A 13670-nucleotide genomic window follows, 5' to 3' on the forward strand; every position below is an offset into this window, starting at 1 on the left:
TCAAGAAAATGGGACATCACACCTTCATTGCTTCTCCTCCATTTTCCCTGTCAAAACACCAAAGCTCAAACACCCAATCAAAACACCCATGGATTTCCTTCAAAACTCAAACCCATATCCCCTTCATTATATCAATTTTCCAGGAAAACCCAAACACCCCAATGATTTCTATTAAACATCAAATAACAAAAAAGAATTTTTTTTACCTGATTGATGATCGACGACCGGTAAACCAGCCAAACACCCCTTGATCGACGAATGATAACACCTCCTGCGGCCAGTCAAAGACCGGAGACCCTTTCCCTTACTTCCCGTCGATCCTCACTGCCAAACCACCCTCATCGGAGATGCTGTTTGTCACCACCCACATTATTGGCTGCAAATCCTTCCTCCCTCGTTCTTTCTGTAAATCAACAACAACCAAACACCCATAGAATCATCAACCACCACCAAGTTCTCTCATCCCCCACTCGTTTTCCTGTCGGGTTTAAGGCTTCAAGGGTGGCTCCCTTCCATACACCACTGTCTTTTCCATCGTAAATCTTCGATTAAAACTTCCATTCTCCTACAAGAAGTTCTCGAGAAATTATTTTGAGACGAGATGATTTTGTGATCGGCGGCCGACTGATAAAGGGATGTTAGTTTGGTAGGGTTTAACTAATTAAGGAGAGATTAATTGAAGTATTTTTTCACCATAATTAGATAAACCAATTTTACCATTATACCCTTTTTAATTTATTTAATGATTTATTAATTCCTGAATTCTCATTGGTGCATTTAGGCACACAATACTTACTAAAAACATTTGAATCTAACTATATATATATATATATATATATATATATATATATATATATATATATAATTAAATTATAATACTATAAAGTATAAGGGTTGAATTTTAACTTTTAAAATTCTAAAGGCTTAACTTGGAATTAAAGTATACATGAGGGGAAACTTTACAAATTCCAAAACTTGAGGGCAAGTTTTGAACTATTCAAAAACTTTTCAATTCCATAACTTATGTGTTTAAAGTAGCTTTAATGAAAAAACTCTTCAAGTTCCATAACTTGAGGACAAGTTATGGAAGACTTTAAAACATTTAAAAATGAGACTCTCCGTTTTTCATAACTTATGGAAATCTTATGAGTTTTAATAATCATAAATGTGACCTTTCATATAACTTGAGGATAAGTTACAAAAACACATATTATGAACAACTTTTAGATTAATTTGGATTGAAAACATATTATCACATAACTTTTCTATTAATCTAAATCAACTCATAAGAACAAGATAATTCAAATCAAACACTTTTTCATGTAATTAGCTTAACCAGTAAACTAATACAAAACATGAATCTATTGACAATTATCTATAAAATTGGATTAGCATGAACATTACCACATTAAAAACAGGTTTACAAGTTCAAAAACAGCTTAGGGTAGTGTTCCTAGTCCAATTCCAGCTAAAAAACTCGAAAATATGCTGTCTGGGGCTCCTACTCGTCGAGTGTATGAACCTACTCGACGAGTATAATTGAAAACAAGCCTAGGATCTGATACCACTAAAGGGTTTTGAGCATTCTAACACTCCTAAGGTGTACATGCAACCCTAAATACCTTGGATCTATGTTTTCTCTATTATACATGCAAATATCAATTTTTCCAATGTATTATTCTAACTAGCATAATATAAAGAACATATAATATAAATTCTAGTAGAATTACATACATCTTTGTTGTTGCTTGATTCCATGGAGCTTAAGAGCCTAGTACCTCAAGTGTGACACCTCAAATGGTTCACACAACATCACCAACATCTTGGAATAACTTGAGAGAAAAGGTTCCTATGCTCAAATCGGCTAGCCCTCATGTGTACACACACTAGTGCCAATTTCTTGAGCCATGGGGTCCTTATATATGGTGGCTATTAGGGTTACACCATGTAACTCATGTCTTTCCATATTCTTCATGCTCCATGGGTTAAAACGTCCATGGAGTATCCATGGGTTACTCTGTGGGTTTAGCCCAATATGAAGAACTATGGATCATAAGCCCACATATATAAGAATGAATGATTTACACAATTAATCCCCATATATTTAATTAGTCTCCTTTTGATCACAAAAATAATTCCAAATTAATTTTTGATCAATACTAATTAAATAATATGATTTCATATTAATATATTAGAACTTATAATTTATTAACAGATCATAATTATCCTTTTTCTCACAAAATTCTATCCAAATTGTTCGACGCCATGCAACCCAAATGGACCATGCCAATCGGGTCAAGTACATACCAATTATAGTTGTGGACTTAGACTCTAATCCAACACTAAATGCTTCCAATGGCTCAAAAGGACAACTCTTATGGGTTGGAACTACCATAACACAAGAAGTCTCATCTATGGGGCCAAAATGCCACAAATAACACCCCAAAACTACAACTAAGCATGCAATGGTCAAGTTTGAAGCTTGATACTTCAAATGAGTGAGAAAAGATGTCAAACTTCTGGATCTACAAGCTCTTTTCACGTTCTTACTCCTTCTTCTAACTCCTAAACTATCAAGACCACCCAAAATGTGCACCAAAATTGCTCACAAGGCATACAAGAGGCTTAGGGTTCGATTTCTACTCTTTAGGGACAGTGGAGGCTGAAAGGATAAATGTTGGGGCGGACATAAGGCCTTTATATATGGTGCAACCCTAACAATTAATGTTTGGGGATCTTGAGCATATGTGGTGCGTACTTCTCCGCGTCCACTTTTCCCAACTTCTATGTTGGGCGTACCCAGCTAAACATGTGCATGCATCCTTGCATGCGTGGGACTGATTTGCAAGATTTTCCATCCAAGGACCAATTATGTCAATAACTTTGAAATGCCATAACTCACTCGTCCTAGGTCCGTTTCCAACGAACCTTTTGTCCACGAAAAGGTGGCGAGAAGCCCTACGCTTCTAACAACACCACCAAGCCTTAAAACCTTCCGAATAAAACCCAAAACCCATAAAAGACCGAGATATCAATTTACATTCATACCATTGGCTTCCAAAGACACAATCGAATTCATGAATCACTTGGCAACTAGATCCAAATGGGCTTAAATCCTTCCTTTCCTGAAGTCCTAAACTCCATGACAACTGATGATTGGGTTGCAGCCCCAAGCAACAAGGCAAATCTAAAACCGAGTTTTACATACATTTTCCATAAAATGAAGACATTTCCATAAATACCACTGCTTCATTTTTGTCCGTAAATGCTTCTGTTCCTCACCATGATAATCATGTTCCACTGCCTCCTATTGGCAGGCCTGTTAGATCTTATCATCATCCTTCGTATTTGAGAGATTATCATTGCAATGTTGTTCATAATTCTTCTTCTAAAACCCCATATTACTTAGATAAATTCCTATCTTATGACAATATTTCCAAAGAAACACCGACTCTTTGCAATGAATGTTTCTTCTCATTTTGAAACCCAAACACTACAAAGAATAATCAAAACATTAAGAATGATGTCATGTCATGAAATATGAAGTTGGATGCTATGAAACACAATAATACTTATACCATTGTACCCCTGCCTCCACACAAGAATACAATGGGTTATAGAAGGGTATATAAGATAGAATATGATAGTTTATGACCCAAATAGAATTAGGAAATTGACATAAATAAGTTGTTAATTTATGATGGAATTAATAAATTAATTATAAATTATTCTGATAATTAATTAAAAGGTTTTAATTAGTTAAAGAGCTTGAAAATTAATTAATCCAAGAGATTAATTGGAATATTCTAGAAGCTCGTTGAGACCTAGGAGTGGACAGTTTTGAAAGATTCCTCGATAAGGATATGGCATGTTTGAATCACATAAGGATTAACCCTAAAGTTTGAATCCTTTTAGGTTTCTATCTACATCATATAAATAGACTGCTAGGGATAAACCCTAGAGCTGCTGATTCCTCACTAAAAATCATGTAAAATCTCTCCCTATTTCTTAGTGGACAAATTCTTAACCTGTGTTCTAGGGTTAGAGAATTTCAACTAAACCCTAAAAATAGGGTTTCTTCCTTATGCTTTTGGTGTTATGGGTATAACTTCATTAGAGCGGTTCTACTTTGAATCCTTCATCCATTACATCAATCTGGAACATACGAGATCACAGTTAAACAATCCATAGGTTAGTAGTTTCTTTCTTGTTGTTTTTAAAGTTTGTTTCTATAACTAGTAAAATCTAGATCTTGGGTGCATGTACATATAGGTAAATATTTTGATTGTTTTTGCTACCTTTAGATAGAGTATTAATGCTACTAAAACCCAACAAGCCTAATAAGTTTTAGTTGTATTGCACAAACTTTGTAAAAAAAATCGAACAATAAAAAGAAACAGTGATATTAGAGCAACCAATTTAGTACGTAGGCGTACCATGCGTACACTGGGCATACAGCCATTGAAACCAAACCATAATTTTTAGGGTTAAGACTAGGGATGAACAAAAGCGGGTACCCGGCCAAATTGCTTGGAACCGGAACCGGAACCAGAACCGCCGGTTCCTAAAATATTAGAACTGGAACCAGAACCGCCTACATCGGTTCTTTAGACTTTGGAACCTGGAACCGATAGAAACCGGTTCCAATACCGGGTATCCGGTTTCAAAAAACTTATAAAATATTCTCAATAAAAAGTAATGCTGTCTTACTTAGAAATGGTTGAACTCAAGCTTTTTAAGTCGTATAATGACCATCGGCAACTCACAAGGAAGGCTTTCATTGCCTCTCCTCTTGAACTCATTAGTGACATGTGCCCTCGTGACTCGCTTCATCTCCACGCCGCATAACCAGATCTATGCGTCGTGTAGCACCGAAATTTAACTATTTAACTTTGACTTTCATTGACTTTCTCAGAATAGCTAAGTACGTTTATCTCTACTTCGAACGGCGATAACTTTCTCATACGAACTCCATTTTTTTAAGATCTTTATATCAACATAATTGTGTCAAAGTAAACTATTACTTTCTTTCATAATCTCGTAGCTAAACGTTACTCATTTTCTGATATAATGCAACAAGTATAACGACATACGTATTGCATCATCGAAACATCACCATTTATATTAGTGTATTCTCTATAGCAATGTATCTAACAACATTTCACGTAATAATACATGTCATGAAAACAAATGTTACAAAATTACTACTAATTGCAACTTTTCAATCAATATGCAAAAAAAAAAAAAAAATTGAATTAGATCGAAATACAGATTGTTTATTTTAAATGCAAATTCATCTAATGTCTTGAGATAATGTCACAATTAATAAGAGATTGCTAAGAATAAGATAAATGATTGTATGAATTCAGCAATAAAACGTAACACGGACCCTAACTTCACACTTAGGCACATAATTAGTGGCACAATCAAGTGATAGGAAGTATAATTTGTACCAACAAATTGATCACTTAAAGACTTTAAGAATAACATGAACAATGACAAGGATACCTGTGACGGTGACGATGGCTAATCAGAGGTACAAAGGTGTCTACCAAACACTCTTAATGTTGAATCATTAAGAGTCGGCCTCTTAATGGTTACATTAAGAGACCTACCAAAAAGCCACTAATATAATTGTCATGCTTAATATGTTTGTTTATTTTCTACAACAGTCGTCTCGTAAATTAGCATATTAAAGATATGATAGATTACTCAAATAAAAGGTAAAATTGTAAAACTGAATATTTTATTTTTAGCAATGACAATAATTTTGGGACAACTAGAAATAGGAAGGTAGACGATAAAAATGAGACGGAGGGAGTAGTAGTTCATAAGAGTTAAAAGGATTAAAAAAGAAATACGCGTTTGAATGTGTTCACATTTGAAGAATAAAAATCTTTTTAAAAGATTTCAAGCATTTCATCAAACTCTAAAAAAGTATTTACTCATATGACAAATTTCTTAAGCTTCCATCCCAATTTGTATTGTACAACCGTAATGCACAAACGATAACAACAAGTTCAAGTGTAAAAAAAACTAGGGCATTTCCGGAATTTCACAAACCCAATCTTTTAGGTCTCAAATAAGTAGAACTCCCTTGCTTCAATCCAGGCATGGAGATTGCCTGTTGCTGTTTCATCCTCTTGGCTCTCTCCTTGGCCTTATTCCTAATCTCATCTTCCGCTTGCCTTTTCCTCAAAGTCTCCATCTCTTCTTCCATAGCCGATTTCTCCTCTTTCTGCTTCTTTTTATGCTCCAACATGGACGTATCCGAATCCTTAACCGAGAAGAACATGGGCCCCATTTCCGCCAGCCACTGGGGCTCAACTGACGTGGCACACTGCATGTACTCTTTTGAAGTCAAAATCAGCTCATGATACACCACATAATCCGGCGTATACCCCAAACCATACAAAGCACTACTCGGATGCAAATGACATGGCATCCCGTTTCTACAGTTAACATATTCTCCAACTCCTTTCAACCTGGCAGCATTATGAAAGTAAGCCGAACATATCGCTTTTCGTACAATATCCCAATCCGGATCGCATGATGTGAGCGGGATTTTGAGTGTTTTTAGAATGTCTAGCAGTTGAGATCTGACCTCTCGAGCCTTTCGCAGACCTTTCACTTGGAGGAAATGATCGTTGCACCAGTCTCCACGATAATCCTTGGCTTTCCATTGTTTGTAGACGTTGAGTAACGTTAAGTGGTCGGATTCGGGCACAAAGAATTTTTCTCGGGCAGCATCGCTTTCTTCTGCCCGGTCTTTCGGTCGGAAAAATACAGACGGGACCGAGAGCATGGATACGATTGTCAACACTTCGTCTAAACATTTCAGTTGTTCACCAACTAAAAGCATCTTGGCTAACGGTGGATCGAGCGGGAATTCAACCATTTTCCACCCGAGATCCGTTAGACCCCCGACATTGTTTAACGCCCCCAAAACCCACAGCTGATACATCGAGTTCAAGATATTATCTTGTGGCGGCGGATCCATGAAGTCAAAATCCAATAAGTTTTCGATTTTAAGAGATTTCAGAAGCAAAACGACGTTTCCGAGATTAGTCCTCTGAATTTCTGGAACGGGCTGTGGGAGCATTTCGTTTTGGTACGCGGTCTCGGTATAAAGACGATAGCAAGTGCCTGGCCCGGTCCTACCTGCCCGACCTGCCCGCTGGTCAGCGGCTGCCCGGCTGACCGGGAACACCTGTAGAGCATCCATACCCATACGCGGATTATACACCTTCATTTTCCCGTACCCAGTGTCGATAACGTAAAAGATACCATCTACAGTCAACGAGGTTTCTGCAATGTTTGTAGCCACGATGCATTTGCGGGCCCCCTCTTCGGCTTTCTGGAAGATTTTTGCTTGTAGGTCAGCAGGGAGTTGGGAGTAGATAGGGAGGATTAATAAGCTGGAGACTGTTTGCCTTGTGGTGGATGCAAGCTGTTCCATACGTTCTGATAAGGCGTAACATGTTGCCTCGATTTCGTCTTGACCTGTCATGAAGATGAGTATGTCACCGGGAGCACTTGTGATGTGGATTGTCATTGCTTGTTTTACAGCGGCTTCCACGTAATCTTCACATGGCGTTTTACTGTACAATGTCTGCACCGGAAATGTTCTCCCGGGAATGTGGAAGATCGGGACACTGCAAAATGAAACATAATTATAAAGTTAATACTAGGGTCATTATGGTCATTTCACTTGACTTCACAGGATCAAACATTTTGTTGCTATTTACCTGCCAAAAAAGTTGGAAAACTTCTGTGCGTTGAGGGTAGCAGAAGTGACTATGAGCTTGAAATCTCGACGCCTGGCAACAACTTTCTTGAGGATCCCGAAGAGTACATCCGTGTTTAATGATCTTTCATGGGCTTCATCCATGACAATGACACTGCAATATTGTATACAGAAAATTAGACGTTTCTATCATCATATAAAACACATTAGATTAGATATATTATTGTAAAGGGTATGCTTACCGATATTTATCAAGATCTGCATCTTTCAATGTTTCACGAAGCAGAACACCATCAGTCATGTACTGCAAACAGATGAACATAAATATCTTTATTTAAAAAACTAAAAGATGATTTAGTAAACGGATTACTCATGAGTCTGTCTGACTTACCTTTATAACAGTTTTGGGCCCAGTCACGTCCTCAAAACGGATTGCGTATCCGACCAAATCTCCGAGCTCTGTTTCCATCTCCTCACCAACTCTCTTGGCGACACTCATTGCTGCCACACGTCTTGGTTGGGTGCAACCAACTATGCCATTTGTGGTATACCCATCTTCATGTAAATACTGTATATACATATATAATAATTTCAAAATAAGATGTATGTAACATAATGAGTATTATAAAACTTGTGATTGGAAAGTAAGTAGTCAAGTACCTGAGTCAGCTGTGTTGTCTTTCCAGAACCAGTTTCACCTACAACCACCACCACTTGATTCTCCCGTATCACCTAAAACAAGGGTCACAACAATGTCAACAGATTGTTTTTTTTTTGGCTATAAGTTTTGAAGAAAAAAGAAAAACATACCTGTAATAACTCATCTCGAACAGAAAATATGGGGAGATACTGACGTTGTTGTGAAAGTGATTTTGACTTTGCAAAATCACTTACTGCTTCACCCTTTTTCATGTGTTTGCCAAACTTTGCTTCTTCCTTGAAATCAACTTCACCATCTTCACCAACAACTGCTGTATCAGCATCAATCTGTTCTGCTGTCTTCTCAACCCCAAGAATATCACCAAGCTTTGAGCCAGCAAGTTCCCAAAACCGCTGACGTGACTTATTCATACTTTGTTTTTCATGAACTTCTCTAACAAGGTTTGAACCTTTTCTTGAAATAATAGCCATATCAGAAGTCGGATCCTTTAGTGGCATTATCGGTTCCGCTTGCTTAGTAAACACAATTCTCCCATCCAAAAATGGAGGCTTTGTATCTGAAACAAATACATCATAAATCTGTCAGAAACATGAAACACAAATCCTTAAATGAATAACAAAAAATTTTGTAATTCATACCATGAACAAGAAGAATAACTTTGCGTTCATCTTCATCATCAAACTCTGTTTGCACCTCTGTACCTCTAACAGCTCCAGATCTCATGAGCTGGCGATCCTCCCATTGAGCATTATCTGCAGTGAGCTGCGATAGCTTTTTGCTCTGAGCAAGTGTCATTGGGGTTCCATCTTTACGAACCAGTCTTTTTGTCACTTCTGCTTCTTTCTTCTGAACAGAAGCTTCATCACCAAGATAAAACGATGAGCTGTCAGCATCAAACATAGTGTTCCCTTCTTCTCTGTCATACCATGCACGATCAGAGTTGTACTCCATCTCTAACATCATACTCTCAGTTATCTCTGCATTATGAAAAACTTCCTTTCCATCTTCTCCATCATCCTCTAAGGGTAGTGAACTTTCTGCAGCATGTGGTCGCTGAGATCTTCCACCAGATCTTGAAGTTGAGGATCTGACTGATCCAGATGCCCTAATCGGAACAGGAGAAGGGGCAAAATTGTCCCATGGAGAATCAGAGCGACCCATAGGAGTATTGCCACCATACCAAGGAGAAGGTAATCGTGCATCAGGTGAAGCACCAAGTAACATTGGTGAAGGTGAAGGTTTATGATGTCTACTCCCACTCGAATGCCGAGGTGAATCTTCCCATTCCCATCTTCCATCATCCCAATCAGATCTACCTACAATACACACACACACGTGATTCATTTTTAATAATGAGCAAATTGAACTGATAAAATAGTTATTACAAAAGTTAGTGCATACCAGGTGTCCTCTTTGAACTTTCATATCTGCTTCTTTTATTCCCATAATCTCTGTAGTCTTTTCCATAACGAGGTGATTGTTCCACATGGTTTCTCTCATCTCTATCACTACTGTAATGTCTCCTTCTTGAATCATCTCTGCTATCATACCTACGCCTATCATACTCTGTTGGATCATATCTATCACTCCGGTGTTGACTACTTCGGGAACTTCTAGATGAAGGAGTAACATCCTAAAATATCCAAATATGAAGTTAAGATAAATGTATGAACATTGAACAATCTAATATATAATATACAAAGAAGAAGGTAGCATCCTCTAAACTTACCTCAGAGTGTGAACCATGCCTAGCAGATCTGCCACCAGCTCGTTCTTCTTCAGTGATTTGACTTTCTGCAACATTCATAACAGTCAGATAGATCATAGAAGTTGATGTGTTTGTAAAGAGTTCATTAGAACAAGTTAAAAAGGTATCACAGGAATAATACCTGAACCAGATGTTTTGCTCCCAGTGGAATCACGATATTGTCTGCTTGTATAATTGCGACCACTGCTGGATACACCACTACCAACTTCATCAAGACCTGTAAGTGAGGATGTGGTTTTTTCCACATCTTCATCAAGAGATGTCATCATAGAAGAAATTTTTTCTTTAGGAACTTTAAATGATCCTTCAGCTCGTTTTGCACTTGCAAGAGCATCCAATCCTAGTAATGATTTCCTCTCAGGCGCTCTGAAGACAACCCTATCTTTCCCAGGCAATTGTAATCCTCCGCCACCGCTGTTATCAGGTTCCAATGTCTCCTTTATCTTGTCAATGTCAATTGGATTCTGTTTGTCAAAGTTTGAAAATCAAATAAGTTAATAACTGAGAAGAAGTATTTATGCTTTGTTAAAGAATAAACAGTTCATATTCTAAACTAACCTCCATGATCTGTGTTGACGAAGCTAAAACACAGCACCAATCAATAGAAAGAAAATCTGTTTATAATCAATTTAAATGAATAGAGATTAGTAAAAAAAATATATTAAAATCGCTGCATAAAAACTATAGTTCTAATGATCATGCCCTGATCCAATGCGGCAGAGGTAGGGTTTCAGAATTGTACTTAGAAATCAATAATAAGAAGAAATTGAGAAGGCAGATGGTAGATGGATGTACCAGGAACACCGTTGACGTTCGTAAGCGGAGAGGCGCTGGATGTGCCGAGTCAGGAACAGAACTTCGATCAAGAAGAGATTTTGGTTTTTAGGGTTTATAATTGGATTCTAGATAAGAATACAGCTGATTTAAACACGAATCGACAATACAAATATTAAGAATATGAAAAAAGATTTCATACCTTTAATGGTAAGATTCTAAGTGAATAAAGAAACCTTGAAGCAGAACTATTGAGAGGGATGAACTGTGAAAATATGTTCTAAGAATATTGTGTGAAACAGAAATATGAAGGTGAGGGTGGATTTGTGGCGATGTCGGTGAAGAATTAAGAGTAATTGAAAAAAGTTGTGGTCGTTTGAAGGAAAAACCCTAAGGAGGGTAGGGGCGGAATCGTCAGGAATGATGGTCGATACCCAAGACCATCGACTAGCGATAGCCAAAGACTGGCGAGACAGGGAGAGACGAGAGCCGTATTGGTCAATTGCTTGGGCGAAGGATTTCAAAAATTTTGTTTTTGACCGACTTAACGGCCAAGCATTGAGTTTTTTTTTTCAGAAAATTATAAATTTAGGGGCAGTTTGATTTAAACAAGTAAGTGTTGACTCCTGACTTGGTTAGCAGCCTAGTTGTTTGATAGATGCAATATGTAGCTGACTCATTGAACATTGTTGACCCAAATGGCTTAGTCAGTAAGCCTAAAAATCTTTGTTGGCAGGAAAAGAAAAAGCCCAAATGACTTACTCAATAAGCCTAAAAATCTTGACTGACTTGAAAAAAAACCAACAACCCTTAATTTCTTTTATTTTCCATCGTCTTCCATTCAAGACCTAAAACAAACACGCTGAAAAAAATAGTTCCATTTGATTAGTCAGCTCATCCTCAACATCTCACATCGGCGACTTCCCTTGAATAGCATCTCCGACCGGCGACGACATTCACATCATCAGCAACGACGTCTACAACAGGTAACGTATTTTGCCTTTTTTTGTTTTTTTTTTCTGAAATCACAAAAATGTTAATGTCAAGTGAAATTATTGATTTCATTCTTCTTGGATTGAAATGCTTTAAAGGGTGTGCATAAAATCAGTTGATAATGTATATTTATGTATGAAATCTGATTTTCTCTATATGAACTAGTGTGTGATTTTAATATGAACTAATGTGTGAATAAAATCAGATTTTAGGTATGTGAAATCAGAAAATGTTGTATATGTTGGTCTAAAATCAGATAATGTTGAATATGTTGTATATGTTTGTATGAAATCAAAACTTAGAAAATGTTATATGCTTATGAAATCAGAATTTATTTGTATGAAATCAAAATTGATGTTGTATATGTTGTTAAAAATGTGATGAAAACAAATGTTGTGTCGTCGTTCCGTTAGCAAGACACCGGTTGGCCAATTTAATCTCCGGTCGGAACATGTAGTCACAATCAAACACTACGTCAGACGCTCTCCGGGAGGGGATCCAGGGAGGACGCTCTGACGATCTATTCAGCAATATAGGGGAGAGACTTAGCAGGATATGAGAGAGAAAGAGAGAGGGAGAGAGAGAGAGAGAGAGAGAGAAAGAGTGAGAGAGAGAGAGAGAGAGAGTAAAATAAATTGTACCTTTTAGGGGCTTCCTAAGTCCCTTGTATAGTTAGGGTTTCAGGTAGAGGGGAACAGAATAACGACATTTGATATATCGGGTTGTTACTATCTAATCTTTCATATGTTCTGATTGGGGTAGAGGGAATAAATGATAGTGGCCCGTGCACAACTGTACTGACGTCTTCCTTTGTATGACAACCTATAGCCTTGCTTAGGGAGAAAGAGACTTTCCCCTAGATGACGTTGTCTAGTTTTGCCCTGAAAGGGGTAAAATAATGAGAATGTAACCCAAACTACATCAATTATAGTTTACAATATATGTTTCATTTGAACTGATAACTGTTGTGTCATAAGATGTTCTGTATGCACATGTTTTCATGTAATAGTTATAGAAACTGTAAGAAAACATAAACAATTGTTTGAAATTTTACATTAAGTTTCCTTGTGTTTTACTTGTATCCCCCCCCCCCTTTAAAACATGGAAAAAAGTTATAAAAAATGTAGGGGTATGAACTCACTTGATAAATGGTGATTTGGGCAGCGCTTCGTTTCTAGAAATGATTTTACTTAATGAAACCTCTAGTTTCTGATGAACACCAGGCTTTATGCGGGCAGAGTTTCGACTGAAAAAAGATTATTTTCTCGAGGACTTTGATGGCTTCGGGCTTTCTTCGGGTGTTAGGGGGTTTCCTTAGGCGTCGGGGGGTTTAACGTGGCTTAAAAAGGTGTTTAAAGGTAAAGACGGAGTGAAATTTCTAAACTAAACCCGGAGGCCTCGCATCCTATTTATAGGAGGCTTCTGACCTCGGTATGCAGGGCGTTCCTACGAGGGACGCTGCGCGTTCCAGAGCGCAATGTGTTCCTTCATACGCAGCGCGTTCGGTGAGATGTGGTTGCGGATTGTTTTTCGGGTTTCGGACGTGTCAATGGTTCGAGATACGTGTCCACCTGCATGCGAACACGGGGCGTTCCCTCGAACGCATGGCGTTCCCCTTCGGATAAGCCTCGAAGTGTGTGTCCAAAACTTCAAAAATTCATAATTTTTGCATACGAACTCCGTTTTCGACGTTCTTTATATCCACACGTAGGTGAGACTGTACTATA

General features: G+C 37.7%; 1 protein-coding gene across 1 annotated transcript; it reads right to left on the reverse strand.

Annotated features, from left to right (window-relative positions):
- Window positions 1–5917: 5917 nt before the first annotated feature.
- LOC111889836 (pre-mRNA-splicing factor ATP-dependent RNA helicase DEAH7) lies at window positions 5918–11501 on the reverse strand. Its single transcript, XM_023885994.3, has 13 exons — window positions 11153–11501; window positions 10972–11078; window positions 10735–10790; window positions 10298–10640; window positions 10138–10202; window positions 9810–10041; window positions 9047–9724; window positions 8558–8964; window positions 8408–8479; window positions 8139–8315; window positions 7990–8051; window positions 7749–7901; window positions 5918–7655 (listed from the first exon to the last, which is right to left on the reverse strand). Exons 3-13 carry the CDS (start codon window positions 10738–10740, stop codon window positions 6056–6058), a joined length of 3795 nt encoding a protein of 1264 aa, XP_023741762.1. The 5' UTR covers window positions 10741–10790; window positions 10972–11078; window positions 11153–11501; the 3' UTR covers window positions 5918–6055.
- Between the last annotated feature and the right edge of the window lie 2169 nt (window positions 11502–13670).

Source organism: Lactuca sativa, chromosome 4 (genome assembly GCF_002870075.4).
Source record: "Lactuca sativa cultivar Salinas chromosome 4, Lsat_Salinas_v11, whole genome shotgun sequence".
Lineage (NCBI taxonomy): Eukaryota > Viridiplantae > Streptophyta > Magnoliopsida > Asterales > Asteraceae > Lactuca > Lactuca sativa.